The sequence below is a fragment of the Loxodonta africana genome, chromosome 20 (assembly GCF_030014295.1).
Source record: "Loxodonta africana isolate mLoxAfr1 chromosome 20, mLoxAfr1.hap2, whole genome shotgun sequence".
Classification (NCBI taxonomy): domain Eukaryota; kingdom Metazoa; phylum Chordata; class Mammalia; order Proboscidea; family Elephantidae; genus Loxodonta; species Loxodonta africana.
The window spans coordinates 60,176,544-60,196,188 of record NC_087361.1 but is presented as its reverse complement, the minus strand read 5'-3'; the positions used below and the strand labels follow the sequence as shown (position 1 = coordinate 60,196,188).

The window sequence follows — 19,645 nt, the reverse complement described above, 5'->3', positions numbered from 1 at the left end:
CTCACTTGTCTATGCCAAGAAATATGGAAGACAGCTTTCTGGCCAACTGATTGGAAGAGATCCATATTTATGCCTATTCCCAAGAAAGGTGATCCAACCAAATGTGGAAATTATAGAACAATATCATTAATATAACACGCAAGCAAAATTCTGCTGAAGATCATTCAAAAACGGCTGCAGCAGTATATCGACAGAGAACTTCCAGAAATTCAGGCCGGTTTCAGAAGAGGATGTGGAACCAAGGATATCATTGCTGATGTCAGATGGATCCTGGCTGAAAGGAGAGAATACCAGAAGGATGTTTACCTGTGTTTTATTGATTAGGCAAAGGCATTTGACTGTGTGGATCATAACAAACTATGGATAACACTGTGAAGAATGGGAATTCCAGAACACTTAATTGTGCTCATGAGGAACCTTTACATAGATCAAGAGGCAGTTGTTCAGACAGAACAAGGGGATACTGATTGGTTTGAAGTCAGGAAAGGTGTGCGTCAGGGTTGTATTCTTTCACCATACCTATTTAATCTGTATGCTGAACAAATAATACGAGAAGCTGGACTACATGAAGAAGAACGGGGCATCAAGATTGGAGGAAGACTCATTAACAACCTGCGTTATGCAGATGACACAACCTTGCTTGCTGAAAGTGAAGAGGACTTGAAGCACTTACTAATGAAGAGCAAAGACCACAGCCTTCAGTATGGATTACACTTCAACATAAAGAAACAAAAATCCTCACAACTGGACCAATGAGCAACATCATGATAAACAGAGAAAAGATTGAAGTTGTCAAGGATTTCATTTTACTTGGATCCACAATCAACAGCCATGCAAGCTGCAGTCAAGAAATCAAAAGAGGCATTGCATTGGGCAAATCTGCTGCAAAGGACCTCTTCAAAGTGTTGAAGAACAAATATGTCACCCTGAAGACTAAGGTGTGCCTGACCCAAGCCATGGTATTTTCAATCGCATCATATGCATGTGAAAGCTGGACAATGAATAAAGAAGACCGAAGAAGAGTTGACACCTTTGAATTGTGGTATTGGGGAAGAATATTGAATATACCATGGACTGCCAAAAGAACAAACAAATCTGTCTTAGAAGAAGTACAACCAGAACGCTCCTTAGAAGGATAGCGAGACTGTGTTACATACTTTGGACATGTTGTCAGGAGGGATCAGTCCCTGGCGAAGGACATCATGCTTGGCAGAGTACAGGGTCAGTGGAAAAGAGGAAGAGCCTCAATGAGGTGGATTGACAAAGTGGCTGCAACAATGAGATCAATCATAACAACGATTTTAAGGATGGCGCAAGACTGGGCAGTGTTTCGTTCTATTGTGCGTGGGGTCGCTATGAGTCGGAACCGACTCAATGGCACCTAACAACAACAACAACACTCAGCAAACTATTTGAAACAGTATTCCTTTCAAAGCACTAACTGGCATTTTTGCTTTAAAAAAAAAACTTACAAAAATGACTATTTTATACTAACAACAATAATTACAGAAGAACTAGTAAATGTCTTGAGAGGGAAAACAAACAAAGAAACAAACAGAAAACTGTACCAGCTATTTCGGCCTAGAAAAAACTTTCTAATAGTTCCCATGTTTTTATAACAGTTCCAAGGAATACATTTACTCTGTTGTCTTGTAATCCTCATGATAAGAGAGGATAAAGTTACAAGTGTGTCCTTGGTTCAGATGGTGCTTAATAAGAAGTTAAGAGTTACCTGTACAACTGGGCTGAAGAATCAAATTTCTCTTAGTCCCCTGAGGAATCAAAACAATTGCCTAATGTCACATCAAGGATAGGATCACAAATTTTTAAGAATATCTTAATTTACTCTCGTGAAATACATTAGCACTGGAACCTCAGGAAAACTGGATTCAGGAATTATCAGAAGTCTGCAACGTGACTTTTAAACAAAAACAGGCGCTTTGCTCTTTACTGCTCATCTGCTCTTTTGCAGTAATAGTTTTCTGGAATAACCGTTCCTCCCATGGATGATTACCAACAAGACACCTAAAAGGCACAGTTTTCTCAAGTTTTTACCAAAAATTCATCTCAAGGTAAAAAGTCATCCAGGAAAGTAAAACTTAAAGTTGATAAAGTATTGTTTATATGCACTACACTAAGCAATCCACTCAGGGTTTTAACAGTTTTAAAAATTAAACCACGGTATGGATGAACAATGAATGGTGTAGTTTCAATGAGCTATTACTATTATTATTAGTCTCAGAAGGGGTTTCCCCAGTATGCACGGTCTTCAACAACCAGAAAAGGCCAGCAGCTTCTCGTATGCTACGGGATTCAATACAGAACGCCTGTACTTCTATAAATAAGTCCTGCACATTAATAATTTTGTTACGGATCTAGGATTGGAAGAAGACATAGACAAGGTGCGCCAAATGACCCTTAAATTGTTCACAAGTAGAGATGAAATTTGATACATAAAGGTAGATAAATTCAGGACGTAGATCAACAGCGGTAGTTAGGTAATTTACAAATTTCACTGAATGTAAGGACGTGCCCACACTGACCAGGCGTGAAAAATACTTGGTTATCTGGTTCGACTGCATTAATTTCAGCAACATTTCTATAGCAACTGGAGAGTTGTTTTCCAAGAGATCAGGAAGATTGGCTGGAATCAGGCCAATATGATAAAGAAGTTTTGCATTTTTTTCCAACTCACCAAGGAATGTGTTTGTTGAAGAGATGATAAGGCGTGTTTGAAGGCTTTGGCCATTACTTGTTTCATCTCTACACCAGTGCTATTCTTAACACACATTGATGTATCCCACTGAATTGCATGGTCAGTCTCCGTTGGATTTAGCCACACCAACTCATCCTCACAAATGTGGAGTGGAGGTGTTAGACAAACCCTGGCCAAAAATGGCCTTCAATAGGGGGTTTGGATCCACTGACTAAAGCTTCTGTGTTTTGAGAGACAATCAAGCTATGAAATCCAGAGTTAGAAGAACTGAGGTCTGGGCCACTGAGAATACTAGGGAAGCTAGCTTTACTCTGGTTGGAAATTCTGACTGGCACTCAGCTAAGGCTATCTGAAGCCCATTTACGTCCACAGACTGGACCCTGTTTCCAACACCCACGAAAGCAATCTGGCGAGGTGTCTTTTAGAAGAGTTCCCTTGGTGGTGCCAGCATCAGCTGGGAAAGAAAAAAAAATTTTCTGTTGGAGTTATAGGAGAGAAAAATCCTGAAAATGGGGGCCAGTCCGGCTCCTGGCCGCCACGTGCAGGTTTCACAGGGTTGATCAGGTGCTTGAAACTGGCAATGAAGGGGCTGGCAGGGAGCAGATTGAAGTTGTCAAGCATTTCATTTAACTTGGATCCACCATCAACACCCATGGAAGCAGTGGTCAAGAAATCAAAAGACGCATTGCACTGGGCAAATCTGCTGCAAAAGACCTCTTTAATGTGTTGAAAAGCAAAGACGTCACTTTGAAGACTAAGGTGCGCCTGACCCAAGCAATGGTATCTTCAATTACATCGAATGCACATGAAAGCTGGACGATGAATAAGGAAGAAGAATTGACATCTTTGAATTGTGGTGTTGGTGAAGAACACTGAATACACCATGGACTGCCAAAAGAACTAACAAATCTGTCTTGGGAGAGGTACAACCAGCATGTTCCTTAGAAGCAAGGATGGTGAGACTGCATCTTACATACTTTGGACATGTTGTCAGGAGGGATCAGTTCCTGGAGAAGGACATCATTCTTGGCAAAGCACAGAGTCGGCGGAAAAGAGGAAGGCCCTCAACAAGGTAGAATGACACAGTGGCTGCAACAATGAGCTCAAGCATAACAAAGATTGTAAGGATGGCCTGGCCCGGGCAGTACTTCATTCTGTCATGCATAGTGTCACTATGAGTCAGAACTGACTCGACGGCACCTAACAACAACAACATACTGTCCTACACCCACTGCCATCAAGTCAGTTCTAACTCAGCAACCCTATAGGACACAATAGTCCTGCCCGACAGGCTGTCCAAGGAGTGGCTGGTGGATTTGAACTCCCAACATTTTGGTTAGCAGCCAAACACTTAACCACTGACCCACCAGGGCCCCAATAATACAGTTGGCATCAGTGGGAATCAAACCCATGACCCCAGAGAGACTGGAGCCATAATCTAGTGCCTTAGACTGCTCAGCCACAATACTGCTGATTATACTTCCCTGGTTAAAAGGTAAGAGGCAGAGGTGGTTCAGTGATAGAATATTTGCTTTCCATGTGAGGCACCCTGGTTCGACTCCCAGCCAATGCATCTTATGTGCAGCCACCACTCATCTGTCAGTGGAGGCTTGAATGTTGCTATGATGCTGAACAGGTATCAGCAGAGCTTCCAGGGTAAGAATCAGCTAACGAAAGCCTTGTGAATCACAACTATCTGGTATTCTTTTATGCCACAGGGTCACCACGTGGTGGGTGAGGGGTCACTCCTCAGCAGCTAAGAACAATAACAGCTAAGAGGTAAGGTGGTGTCTAGATCAGGCTGCATCCTGGAGTCTTTGACTTCTAATCTTTTAATGGCCAGAGTGTTGATCTTGGACATGATTCTTCACCTCTGTAAGTCTTAGTTTCTTCTTGAGTAACATGGGAATAATAATAACTGCTTTCCCTAATTTATAGGTAGTTAGAAGATGTTTCCTGAAATGCCTTGAAAATTCTAAGGTGCTATACAAATGAGAGATAGTATTAAACATCTCGCAATAAGATAATTTAACATAATTTTCTATTTATAAGTTACTAAAACATATTAATTCCAAACACAGAGAATTAAAATATATTTACACTAGCATATGCTCTGATGGCTCTAGCTCATAGTATAAACTCAACTGGGCATTGTTGGAGAATCAAGTACTTATCAAGTGTGATTAACATCTCAACCACCTGTCTGTTGATCTGTCATACTGTGGTAGCTTGCGTGTTGCTACGTATTATGTTGGAAGGTATGCCAGTGGTATTTCAAATACCAGGAGCATCATACATGGTAGACAAGTTTCAGTGGCGCTTCCAGACTAAGACAGGCCTGGTGATCTATTCCTAAAAATTAGCCAATGAAAACGCTATGGATCACAAAAGAATATTGTCCAACGTAGTGCAATACGATGAGCCTCCTAGGTTGGAAGGCATTGGCCACAACAATGGACTCGAAAACACCAATGATGGTGAAGATGGTACAGCACTGGGCAATGTTTTATTCTGTTCTACATGGGGTCACCTGAGTCATAGCTGACTCAAGGCACCTAGTAACAACAATGAACATCTATTGTGTCAAGTTTTATTTCACTGAAGTTAAGAACCATGACTATGCTTCTTTCTTAACAGTCATTGTCCTTAACAGTGTGTAATGTGTAGTCAGTGCCTAACCACATGGTGAGTTTATACACTGTTGAGTTTACTAAGTGGTGGAGGTTTGTATTTCTAGGGCTTCATTTGGTCTCCTATCTGAGCAGGCTTCTTTTATGTCCCATTGTTCCAAATTATAAGACACTGGGTGAAACTCTGTTACCTACAGCTCCCAACCAGAGAAGCCTGCTGTGCAGGACCACACAAGGGGCTATACCCAGAGACAGGCTGGGACTGTAGGAGGCAGCTTAAGTATGACAAACAGGTGGGTTTAGCCAGGTTGTGCAGGCTTCCTGGGGACTGGCCAACTTGAATAATTCTGTGGATCTAGGGGCATAGGGGCTGTTCCTAGGTGTTTGGAACCAGACCCAGGATAATTAAGTCAGGTGCATAACGCACAGGAGTATGAGAACCTGATGCGGGTTATGGTTGGAGAGTGGAGTTAATCAGCTGCTAAAGAAGGTGAACTGACTAGTTTCCAGCCAGGGGCTCTAAACTGAGTCAAGACAATCTCTCCTTGAAAACTATAGTAAAACTATGGACCAGGCAATGCTTGCCCCTCCCCTAGCAGGTTCAGAGCCCCCCAATACTTTCTACTTCTTCTGGTAAATAAATAAATGGTAGGAATAAAAGGGAAATTTCGCAATATAATAAAGGGCATCTACAAAAATCCCCAGAGCCAACGTGATACTCAGTGGAGAAAGACTGAGAACATTCCCATTAAGTTCAGGAACAAGACAGAGAGGCCTACTTTCACCACTCATATTCCACATCATTCTGGATGTCCTACTAGAGTAATTCGGTGAGAGAGAAAAAATCAAAGGTACCCAAATAATGAAGGAAGAAGTAAAACTATCCCTTTTTGCAGATGACAATTGTATACATAGAAAACACCATAGAATCTACAAAAAAGCTCTTAGTACTAATAAATGAATTCAGCAAAGCAACTGAGTGTAAGGTCAATACATAAAAATAAGCATGGTTTCTGTACATTAGCAATCTGCAAAAAGAAGAAAAATTAAAACATTACCATTTAAAAGAATAAAATACCTATGAATAAACGGGGGTAAATGTAATTAGGAAGATAAAATACCTATTTACACAAAAGTATAAAACGTTGCTAAAAGAAATCAAAGAAGACCTGAATAATTGAAAGACATCCTGTGCTGGAAGACTTTATATAGTTAAGATGTCAATACCACCCAAAAAACCAAAAAAAAAAAAAACAAAAAAAAACTGAAGGATATTCTGTGTTGGAAGACTTTATACAGTTAAGATGTCAATACTACCCAAAGCAATCTCTAAATTCCAGGCAATCCCCATCAAAATTACAAAAGCATCTTGACAGAAAAGAAAAAGGCAATCCTCCAATTTATATGGAAGGGCAAGGGACCCCAGGGAGTGAAAGTAATCTTAAAGAAGAATAAAGCAGAAGGGCTCAAACTCATACTACAAAACATACTACAAAGCTACAGTAATTGAAACATCCTGGTATTTGTATAATAATAGACGTATAAACCAGTGGGATAAAATTCAGAGTACAGGAATATATCCATAGATATGCGGTCAACTGATTTTCAACACAGATTCTAAATTCATCCAATTGGGGAAGGAAAAGTCCCTTCAGTCAATGGTGCTGAAAAAAATTGGATATCCACATGCAGAAGAATAAACTAGGACCTAACTGTTACATGATGCACAAAAACCAATTGAAAATGGATCAAGGACCTTAAATGAAAATGAAAACAATGAATTTCATAGAAGAATATATAATGACTAAGTATTTTTTGATAAGCTATCAGATGTAATAATATGATAAATGGGGCCTCACAAAAATTAAATATTTCTGTTCATCAAAAGAATTTATCAAAAAAGTGAAAAGACAGCCTACAGAGTGGGAGAAAACATTTGGGAACCCTATATCTGATAAAGGTCTAGTATACAAAATTTATAAAAACTTCTCCAGCTTAGCAATTAAAAAAAAAAAAGCACAATCAAAAAAACAGGTGAAAAGCTTGAATAGACACTTTACCAAGGAAGACTTTCTAATGGCCAGCAAGTACATGAAAAAAATACTCAAAGTCATTAGCCATTAAAAAAATCCCAAACCAGAGAGATGCCGATGAAGAGTGAGCTACTAGTATCAGGTGGACACTTGAGACAGTGTTGGCATCTCCTGTCTGAAGGGGAGCTGGGAGGGTAGAGAGGGTTAGAAATGGGCAAAACCATCACGAAAGGAGAGACTGGAAGGAGGGAGCAGGCTGACTCATTAGGGGGAGAGTAAATGGGAGTATGGAGTAAGGTGTATATAAGCTTATATGTGACAGACTGACTTGATTTGTAAACTTTCACTTAAAGCACAATAAAAATTATTTAAAAAAAAAAATCCCAAACCAAACTTCTTTGATGAGGTACACCCTGCTGTTCCCAAGTGGACTATCTCAGGAGCTGTAGGGATCTTCCAAGGGGCATCACACAAGCACTATCTTCTTTCTTTCCCAATCAATGACTGAAATTCTCGGCTTTCACAGTTGTACATTTAGGTTTACCTTTACTTGGAAAATAGTTCCTCACGAACAGAGATAATACCACCTTACACAATAACAAAGCTCAAGAGGTTCAAATAATGGGTTAGGATGTATGCCAGGCTTCGGACCTGCTCTGAGGTTCCCTCCCCGGCCATCACTAGACCTCTGCTGTCTCTTTTCGACAAATTGTGCTGATGCCATGCTACGAGGGCACTAAGAAGGGAGAAAATGCCACTTTCCTGTTCCCAAGAGACAATGTAGGGTGGGAGTAAATGGGGCTTAGTTCCACAGTGGATCACCGTTGGTGGCAATGAATAACCAGGCCTTCAGGATCACCCACAGAGACACAGGTTGACCCTAGGATGATGGTCTAGTTCCTTTTCTGTGGATGGTGTGGCCTTGCATTAACTTTCCCTGAATTTATTTCATAACACTCCTTCATCACTTGCAGGATGCCTTCCCTTCCACACACCTGAAAGTGAGTGTTGGCCACAGAAGGTGCAAGTGAACAATGTGCGAGGAGGAAGAAAGAAGAGAGAGGCCATAGAAAGGCTATATTTAGGGTCAGCCAGAGCAGTTTTAATCCCAGCTCTGTCACTTGCAGTGTGACCTACAGTGTGTCTCAGGATCAGCTTTCTTATCAGTAAGATACACACGGTCACGTTTTATTTGGATAGCTCCTGCAAGGAGAGAGAGAGTGTATGGAATGGGTGTGTGGGGAGTACTCAACGTAAAACGAAATCTAAATACTATTGATGAGTACTGTGATGTTGGGAAAAGTAGTTTCATTCAGACAACATGCCTAATCTGCACATCTCCCAAAACTGGGATGCTCTGGACTCTGCCTCCTTGACCCTTCTGTGCCCGAGACGGCAGCCAGGGCACAGCCGAGCATGCTTCACCTTTCTCCATCACAGAGGGACTTGATTCCTCAGGGTAAATTCTCTCTCTATCCCATGACATAGGCCTCACGAAAAATTGGTCCCAGATTTCCCAGCTGTCTTCATTATCAGTCCTTCCAGCAATATCCTTCTTGTGATGTTGGTGTGGGATTTTTAGTCCTGGGTCAAGATCCTGAGAATCTCCCATTCCTCTCTCCTAAATCTCAGAATCCATGTCTTGCTGCTTACAAATTCAATAAAACAGAGAAAAACAAACAGCCAAGAACTCAAGAAAATCTACCACGTACATATAATTTACATATTGCAAACACAAACGGCTCTGAGTATACAAACCAATCTTGGAAAAGAAGAACAAAGTATGGGGCTCACACTTCAAGATTTAAAATATCACTACAAACATACACTAAACAGTCTGGTTCTGGCATAAGGATAGACATAGAGACCAAAACCATAGAATTGAGTGTTCAGAAATTAATTCACACATCTTTGTCCAATTTGTTTCAACAATGATGCCAGGACTATTCAACGTGCAACGAATAGTCTCTTCAACAAATGATGCTGGGACAACTGGATCTCCACATGGAAAAGTATGAAGGAGGACACATGCTATATACCATCTACAAAAATTAACTGTAAATGGATCAAAGACCAAAATACAAGAGCTGAAACCATAAAACCCTTAGAAGTAAACATCAGGGTTATATTTTAGGACTTTCGCCCCCACATCTTTGTAGATCTGACATAAGAAACAACAGAAACAAACAGATAAATTTCTCTTGGTGAAAATTTAAATCCTTTGTGCATCAATGAGCGCTATCAAGAAAGTGAAGACAACTACTAATTACGAGAACATACTTGGAATCTCTACTCTGCTTAAGGGTTTCATATTCAGAGATAATGGCCAGTGAGCACATGAAAAGATTAGCTGAACGTTATCAGTCATTAGGGATATGCAAAATCAAAATCAAAATATGGTATCACTCCATACCATGACAATGGAAATTTCCAGAAAAAAAAAAAAAAAAACAGATAAACAAACAAAAAAAGTTGGTGATGATGTGGAGAAACTGGGAGCATTGTATATTGCTACTGGGAACATGAAGTGCTAAAATACAGTTTGGTGGCTCCTCCAATAATCTAAGAAAAAATTACCATACAAACCTGTAATTCAACTCCTAGGCATACACACAAAGATATTTGAATGTAAGGAAAAAGATAGCTGGACACTGACATTTACTGCAGTATTTTTCACCGAATCAAAAAGGCGGAAACACACACGATCATCTCAGTCATTGCAGAAAAGGCATTCGACAAAGTCCAAACACCCATTCTTGATAAAAACTCTCAATAAAATAGGTATAGAAGGGAAATTCCTCAACATAATAAAGGGAATCTATACAACACCACCAACAGCCAACATCATTCTTAACACAGAGAAGCTGAAAACATTTCCCTTGAGAAGAGTAACAAGACAAGGATGCCCTTTATCGCCACTCCTATTTAACATTGTGCTGGAAGTCCAAGATAGAGCAATAAGAAAAGAAAAAAAAATAATGGGCATCCAAACTGGTAATGAAGAAGTAAAACAGTTCCTATTTGCAGATGATTTGATACTTTACACAGAAAACTCAAAAAGCTCCACGAGAAAACTACTGGAACTGACAGATTCAACAGAAAGGCGGAGCCAATGTGGTGCTATAGACAGAAGCACCACGCTGTCCCTCCACATCAAAGATGTGTAAAACAGAGACAAACGTGAATCTGGAACCCTAGCATCAAATGAAGAGAGAAAGAACTCAGCTAAGCACCAAATGGAATAAGAAACTGACAGAGAAGAGTGACGAGAGATACATGCAGAGGTCTCCTATCAGCTAAGGCAGCACAGATTCACTGTCTTAGACTCCTGTCGAAGTTTGGCAGATAGGGAGTATGGGAAAGTAGCTTCCTGGGCTCCCAGCAAGAGACAGAGAACCTAATAACCAGTTATAGACGCTCTCCTATCCCCCATCCTACTCCCACCCCGCTCTACCTCTGCTGCTTCCTACATGCCTCTTGGATTAGCCCCATCCACATCAGAGTTCAGCAAACAGGGAGTACAGGATAGCACCTTCACAGAGCTTCCAGTAAAAGACAGATCATCCAGTAAACAGCGATATATGCTTTCCCACCTCCCACCCTTCTTCCCCCCACTTGGTGTCCTCTGCTTCCCGCCAACCTCAGTCTCTTGGCAAAGAGGCACCGGTTTCAGCCCTGTGCTGATTAGATTCACCATGCCCACACTGGCAGGAACCCTCAGTGCCATTTGTTTGTTGCTGGTATTGCTTTTTTCTACTTCTTTTGGTTTCTCCCATGCCTCTCACCAACTCACCCTCCTTTCTCTTGAACACCTGGCTCTTTGTGTCATCTTTTCTTCCTCTCAAAGGGCTGTGAAGGGCCACTTAACTGCAGAACTACATCCCCGGCCCACAACACCATGCTGGTGGTATCCACAGGGATTATTTTTATTTTGTTCTTTTTTTTGTTTGTTTGTTTGTTTGTCTTCTTTTTTCAGTTTGGGAGCACCTTTTAGTCAGAGTGTACTGCACAACTTGGCAGCCACCTCCCTGTTCTGCAAAGCTGTGCCGGCGGGATCCCTGGGATCCCTGGGGCATTTTTTCTTTTTTTTTTTTCTCTTCTTCCCTTTCTTCATTTCTTAGTTTCTCATTTCTCTATACTTACCTTTTTTTCCTGTCTCCTGAATACCAAGGGCTGTGTAACATCTCTACTACTTCAACTGAGGCTGTGCAGTGTGGACTGGGAGCCACTTCCCTGGTCTTTGCAGTTGCACTGGTAAGATCCCTGAGGGCCTTTAATTTTATTTTTCCTAGTTTTTATTTATTTTTTTCTTTTACCCTTTTTCTTTCATTTTTTTCCATTCTGTTTTTCTCCATTTCTGATCTCTCCATTCCAATGGAAAGTTCCCTTAGCGCTCTTTTTTTGTTGGTTTGCTTGATTTTGGCTCCCGTTTCTCTCCACTTTTTCATACCCATCTTAGCTCCACACATCACAACCTCCCTCCCTCATCATGCCTACTCACACCATCCACTGAACATCACACCCCCAAGCAGGCAAGGCCTACTGGAACCCGTCCTGCACTGCACCCCCGCCCACCCTGTCAGCCCTATTACATGTCATGAACAATCCATGCCAGCCCCTAACCTTCAGGTGGATGTGATCTGTTGTACCATAAGTGAGCAACTGGCTCTGCCCACTGCACATGGAAGGGAAAAGTACTGTATCCACAGATAAGTAAACACCAAAGAATGCACAGCCCGCCTGCTCAGACGTAATCAAATTTAAAAAAGGAGGATCAAAGAAACAAATCTACAATCAATAAATGAAGAAAATAACTACTGAATGTCCCAAGGACAGCAGGCAATATCAAAACACACAAAATAACAGGACAGGATGGTTCCAGTAGGTGTCCAAAATAAAATACCAGATTACTTTCCAGTAGAAGACGCTAGGCGTACCTAATAAGGAATGCAGATCTTTAATATTCAGTTATCCTAGAGTTGAAGCAAAAAAACAGACACAAATGAGAAAAAATAGACAAATTCAAGGAAAAGGCAGGCAAATTCATAGAAAATACAGAAAAAAAAAAGGAAGAATTCAGGAAAATAGTACAGAAACAAAATGCCAAAATAAATTCACAACTAAAAATCATACAAAAACAACAATTAGCTATCCAAAAGATAAACAACAAGATTTCAGAAAAGCACAGAGTCACAGAAGGGCTGCAGAGCAGATTTGAGACGAGAGAAGACACGATCAGCAAAACTGAAGAAAAACATTTGGATACAACTTTGAGGAAAAAAAAAAAAAAACAGAAACGCTGAGAATGATGTAGGATACAATCAAAAGAAAGTCTGCGAGTGATCAGATTTCCAGAACAGAGAGAGAAAATGGAAAACACGGAGTGGATCACTGAAGAATTGCTGGCAGAAAACTTCCCTAATGTTATGAAATATGAAAAGCTGACCATCCAAGAAGCTTAATGAACCCCATATAGGATAGACCCGAAAAGAAAATCAACAACACATATAATAATCACACTTGCTAAAACGAAAGAAAAAGAATCCTGAGAGCAAAACCACATACAGAGGGGGAAACAATGAGACTAAACTCTGATTATTCGGCAGAAACCATGAAGGCAACAGGGCAATGGATTGCCATACATAAAACCTTGAAAGAAAAAAACTGCCAACCCAAAATAATGTATCCTGCAAAACTATCATTCAAATATGATGGTGTAGTTAAGACTCATTTGGATAAAGAGAAATTAAGGGAATACATAAAAATCAACCAAACTTAAAAGAATTATTAAAGGGAATACTTTACTTTGAGAACAAACACCATCAGACCACAGCCTGAATCTAGGATGCAAGATCACAACAGCCAGATACCAACCTAGGAAAGGAACTCTAAAGGACTATCCAAAACCAAAGGATTTACAACAGGGAACCTGAGAGGTTAATCTGTAAATGACAACACTGTAACAAAAATAAAATAGAAAATAAACAGTTTAGGTATAGAACTTTCTAATGGAGGGGAAGGCAAGGCGATACCAAGTAAAAAGAGACTAGTTCAACCTAGGAAGATAAGGGTAAATTTCAAAGTAAACTCATCAAAATAAAAAAGAAAAACATAAGTCCTGGTTAAAACAAAATCCATAAAAACAAAAGAAATGAAAAAAAAAATCCACAAAAAAAGGCGTTCAGTACAGGAGAGTAAAAGGAAAAAAGAAAATGTCTGTACCACAAAAAAGCACTACAAAATCACAGTGATAAACTCATACCTATCAATAATTACACTGAATGTAAATGGCCTAAATGCAGCCATAGGGACAGAGAGTGAAAGAATGGATTAAAAAAAAAAAAATGGAATCCATCCATATGCTGTCTACAAGAGATACAACTTAGAAAAAAAGATTAAACTTATTAAAAATCAAAGAACAAAAAAAATACATCAAGCAAACAACCACTAAAAAAGAGCAGGAGTGGCAATACTAATCTCAGATAAAGCACACTTTAAAACAAAACCCACCATGAAAGAGAAAGAAGGGCACTGTATAATGATTAAAGGGACGATCCATCACGGAGACATAACCATAAGAAACATCTACATACCCAATGACAGGGCTCCAAAATACGTAAAACAAACTCTTAGAGCACTGAAAAGAAAAATTTACACTTCCACAGTAATAAGTAGGAGATTTCAAAACACCACTCTCAGTAAAGGACAGAACATCTAGAAAGAAACTCAACAATGATATAGAAAAGCTAAAGGGCACAATCAGCCCACTTGACCTCATGGACATATACAGAACACTCCACTTAGCAATGGCAAAGTACAGATTCTTTTCCAATGCACAATGAACATTCTCCATGATAGGCCACACCTTAGGCCACAGAACAACCCTCAAAAAAATCCAAAAACACTGAGATAATACAAAGTATTTGATCTGACCATAATGCCAACAAGGTAGAAATTAACAAGAGCAAGGAAAAAAATCAACTACATGGAAATTGAATAACACCCTGCTTAAAAACCACTGGGTAATACAAGAAATCAGAGATGGAATAGAAAAATTCCCAGAATCAAACGAGAATTAACACACACCTTACTATGCCTGCCCTTACAGGAAACACAATAGAGAACCCCTGAGGGAGCAGGAGAGCAGTGGGATGCAGACCCCAAATTCTCATAAAAAGACCAGACTTAATGGTCTGACTGAGACTAGAAGGACCCTGGTGGTCATGGCCCCAGACCTTCTGTTGGCCCAGGACAGGAACCATTCCTGAACCCAACTCTTCAGACAGGGATTGGACTGGACAATGGTTTGGAGAGGGATGCTGGTGAGGAATGAGCTTCTTGGATCAGGTGGACACTGAGACTATGTTGGCATCACCTGCCTGGAGGGGAGATGAGAGGGTAGAGGGGGTTAGAAGCTGGTGAAATGGACACGAAAAGAGAGAGTGGAGAGAGGGAGTGGGCTGTCTCATCATGGGGAGAGTAATTGGGAGTATGTAGCAAGGTGTATATAAGTTTTTGTGTGAGAGACTGACTTGTAAACTTTCATTTAAAGCACAATAAAAAAAACAAAAACAAAACAAAACACCCCTTAATAAAACCTTTGGGAAACAGCAAAGGCAGTCATTGGAAGTCAATTTATAGCAATTGATGCACATATCAAAATAGAAAAAGGTGGCAAAATCAAAACATTAGCTACACAATGCAAATAGAAATAAAAAGCCTACAGCCAAGAGAAGAAAGGAAATAATAAAGATCAGAGCAGAAATAAATGAAATATAGATCAGAAAAACAATAGAATCAACAAAACCAATGTTTGGTACTTTGAAAGGGACAATAATATTGACAAACCACTGGCCGAACTGACAAAAGAAAAACAGGAAAGGACACAAATAACCCAAATAAGAAATGAAATGGGGGATATCACAATATACCCAACAGAAATAAAAAGGATCATAACGAAGTATTATGAAAAACTATACTCCAACAAATTTGAAAACCAAAAGAAAAAGGACAAATTTCTAGAAACACACTACCTACCCAAACTAACACAAATTGATGTTGAAAATCAGAACAGGCTCCTAATAACAGAAGAGATTGAAAAGGTAATTAAGAAAAATTCCAACCAGAAAAAAGCTCTGGCCCAGATGCACTGGAGAATTCTACAAAACCTTCAGAGAAGAGCTTACACCAGTACTGCTCAAACTATTTCAGAACATAGAAAATAAAGTGATACTTCTGAATTTATTCAATGAAGCCAGTATAATCCTGATACCAAAACCAGACAAAGATACCACAAAAAAAAAAAAAAAATTATAGATCGCTATCTCTCATGAACCTAGATGCAAAAATTCTCAACAAAATACTAGCCAGTGAAAATCAGCATCACATCAAAAAAAAAAAATACACTATGACCAAGTGGGATTCATACCAGGTATGCAAGGATGGTTCAGCATTACAAAATCAATCAACATAATCCACCACATAAATAAAAGTAAAGAAAAGAATCACATGATCATCTGAATCGATGCAGGAAAGGCATTCAACAAAGTCCAATACCCATTCCTGATAAGAACTCTAAAATGTATAGAAAGGAAATTTCTCAACATAATAGACAGCATCTATGCAAAACAAATGACCAGTGTCATTCTTAAAGGAGGGAGGCTGAAAACATTCCCCTTGAGAATAGGAACAAGACAAGGATGCCCTTTATCACCACTCCTATTTAACATTGTGCTGGAAGTTCTAGCTAAAGCATTAAAGCAAGAAAAAAAAATAAAGGACATCCAAATTGGTAATGAAGAAGTTAAACTCTCCCTCTTTGCAGATGATATAATACTATACATAGAAAACCCAAAAGCCTCCATGAGAAAACTACAGAAACTAATACAAAGATTCAGCATAGCTGCAGGATACAAGATAAATACACAAAAATCGGTGGGATTCCTATACACCAATAAAGAGAATGATGAAAAGGAAATCAGGAAAACAATACCATTTATAATATTCCCTAAAAAAATAAAACACTTAGGAATAAACCTAACCAGGGATGTAAAAGACCTATACAAAGAAAACTACAAAATGCTACTCCAAGAAACCACAAGAGAGCTACATAAATGGAAAAACATACCACCCTCAAGGATAGGTAGACTCAACATTGTAAAAATGATAATTCTACCCAAAGTGATTTACAAATACAATGTAATCCAATTCCAAATACCAACAACATTCTTTAAAGAGATGGGAAAAATAATCATTAACTTATATAGAAAGGGAAGAAGCCTGGGATAATAAAGCACTATTGAAGAAGAAGAATAAAGTAGGAGGACTTGAACTACCTGACCTCAGAACCTACTATACAGGTACAGTAGTCAAAACGGCCCGGTACTGGTACACTGACAGATTCATTGACCAATGGAACAGAATTGAGAACCCAGATCCAAATTAATCCACCTACAGTCACCGGATCGTCGACAAAAGCCCAATGTCCATCAAATGAGGAAATGACAGTGCTGGCAAAACTGGATGTTCATCTGTCAAAAAAATGAAACAGGACCCATACCTCACACCATATACAAAAACTAATTCAAATTTGATCAAAGACCTAAATATAAAACCAAAAACTATAAAGTTCACAGAAGAAAAAATAGGATCAACACTAGAGGCCCTAATACAAGGTATTACCAGGATATAAACCGTAGCCAACAACACACAAACTTCAGAAGATAAGGTGCATAACTGGGATCTTCTAAAAATTGAACACTTATGCCCACCCAAAGATTTCACCAGAAGAGTAAAAAGAGAACCAATAGACTGGGGACATTTTTTAGCTATAAAAATTACGCAAAAGTCTTACCTCTAAAATCTGCAAGAAAATCTAACACCTCTACAACAAAAAGACAAACCAATTAAAAAATAGGCAAAAGAAATGAACAGGCACTTCACCAAAGAAAATACTCAAATGGCCAACAGACACATGGAAAATGCTCGAGATCATTAGCCATTAGAGAAATGAAAATCAAAACCATGAAGAGATACCATCTCACCCCCCAGCATTACTGGAAACAATCAAAAAAACAGGAAATAACAAATATTGGAGAGGCTGCAGGAAGATCGGAACTCTTATGCACTGCTGGTGGGAATACAAAATGATACAACCATTCTGGACTTAGAAAGCTAAAAATAGAAATACCATATGATTGAGCAATCCCACTGCTAGGAATATATCCTAGAGAAATAAGTCGTCACACAAACAGACATATGCACACACATGTTCACTGCAGCATTCTCCACAACAGCAAAAAGATGGAAACAACCTACATGCCCAACAACAGACAAATCGATAAAACACTACAGTACATACACACAATGGAGTACTATACAAAGAGAAAGAACAATGATCAATCTTTGAAGCATCTCACAACATGGATGAATCTGCAGAGCATTATGTTGAGTGAAATAAGTCAATCACAAAGGACAAATACTGTATGAGACCATTACTGTAAAAAAAAAAGAAACAATCTTTGCCAGTTACGAGGGAGGGGAGGGATGGGGATGGAAAAACACTAAACAGACAATAGATAAGTAGTAAATTTGGGAAAGGGTAAAACAGTAGACAATACTGGGGAAGCCAGCATGACTTGTACAAGCCAAGGTCATGGAAGCTCCTTAGACACATCCAAACTCCCTGAGAGACTGACTTGCTGAGCTAAGGGCTACGAGGCCCATGGTTTCAGGGAACATCTAGCTCAATTGGCATAACATAGTTTATAAAGAACATGTTCTAGATCCTACTTTGGTGAGTAGTATGTGGGGTCTTAAAAGCCTGAGAGTGGCCATCTAAGTTACTCCACTGGTCTGACCCCTTCAGGAGCAAAGGGGAATGAAGAAAACTAAAGATACAAGGGAAAGATTAGTCCAAAGGACTAATGGACCACATCTACCATGGCTTCCACCAGACTTAGTCCAGTAAAAGTACATGGTGCCCAGCTACCACCACTGACTGCTCTGACAGGGATCACAATAGGGGGTTTTGGACAGACCTGAAGAAAAATGTAGAAAAATATTCTAACTCACAAAAAAATACCAGACTTACCAGCCTGACAGACTGGGGAAACCCTGAGTGTATGGCCCCCAGGCATCAATTTAGCTAAGTAATGAAGTCACTCCTGAGGTTCACCCTTCAGGCAAAGATTAGACAGGCCCAAGAAACAAAATGAGACTAAAGGGGCACAACAGCCAAGGGGCAAGGACCAGAAAGCAGGAAGTGCCAGGAAAGGCGGTAATAGGGAACCTAAGTTTCAGATGGGACAGTGTTGACATGTTGTGGGGTTGTTAGCCAATGTCATAAAACAATATATGTATTAACTGTTTACTGAGAAGTGAGTTTGTTCTGTAAACCTTCATCTAAAGTACAATAAAAAACAAAGGTGGAAAGAACCCAAGTGTCTATCGAAAGATACTGAATATGCAATACAAGACATAAAGATACATGCAACATGTTGCAGCCAGAAAGAGCAACGATGGATGACCCTGGAAAACATTCTTCTGAGTGAAATAACTGAAATCCCAAGAACAATTACTGCATGATCCCACTTGCATGAAAATCTACAATATGCAAAGATATAGAGCAGATTAAAGGCTAGGAGAGCTGGAGGCAAAAAGCATGGGGAGTAATTGCTAAAAACAAAGCAATGAAAACAAAACGAATATTCAAAACCAAATGAAAAGGAACCTACCAAATTCTATCATATATTAATATTATATTTAAAATATGTGATATTTTACTATATAAAGGCAGGCCAACCACCATTCTGCCAACAAAAGAGTACATGATTACTACAAAATGTGGTCGTCATGTTGGAAATAGCATACACAGCAGGCTGGTTAGGCTACAAGGAATCCATTTGTACCACAGAGAAGCAGATACAGGATCATTCCAGAAAGAGTCGTCAGTACACTTTTGGGCAGTAGAATCCACTACAAAGAAGGAGACTCACCATAAGTTGCAGAAGTCCTTGGGTGGGTACAAGCGAGGCAGGAGGCCTGTGTAGAGTCAACCGGGGTCCATCATGGTCACCTGATACCCTATGGTATGTTTGTAGCTGCACATAACATGGGGGAAAATAAAGGTCAGGTCACTCTATCAGAAAAACAGAACGCTGAGATGAGCCTCCCAGTGCTAGCAGCATCCTAATGGCTTCAGAAAAGAAAGGAGTCAGGAAAGTAAGAGTCATGTCTATTCACAGGTAGGCTTCCTCATGCTCTCT

General features: G+C 39.6%; 1 protein-coding gene and 1 pseudogene across 1 annotated transcript in view; both read right to left on the bottom strand.

Moving 5' to 3' along the window:
• The window catches only part of LOC135228291 (sterile alpha motif domain-containing protein 1-like), a 56,130-nt gene that overhangs the window by 10,222 nt on the left and 26,263 nt on the right, over positions 1–19,645 (bottom strand). The window contains exon 4 of the mRNA XM_064272986.1: positions 19,376–19,480. Coding sequence (XP_064129056.1) covers positions 19,376–19,480 — 105 coding nt within the window. The remainder of the gene's footprint in view (positions 1–19,375; positions 19,481–19,645) is intronic.
• On the bottom strand, positions 2,172–6,484 carry LOC100664174 (CCR4-NOT transcription complex subunit 11-like; annotated as a pseudogene).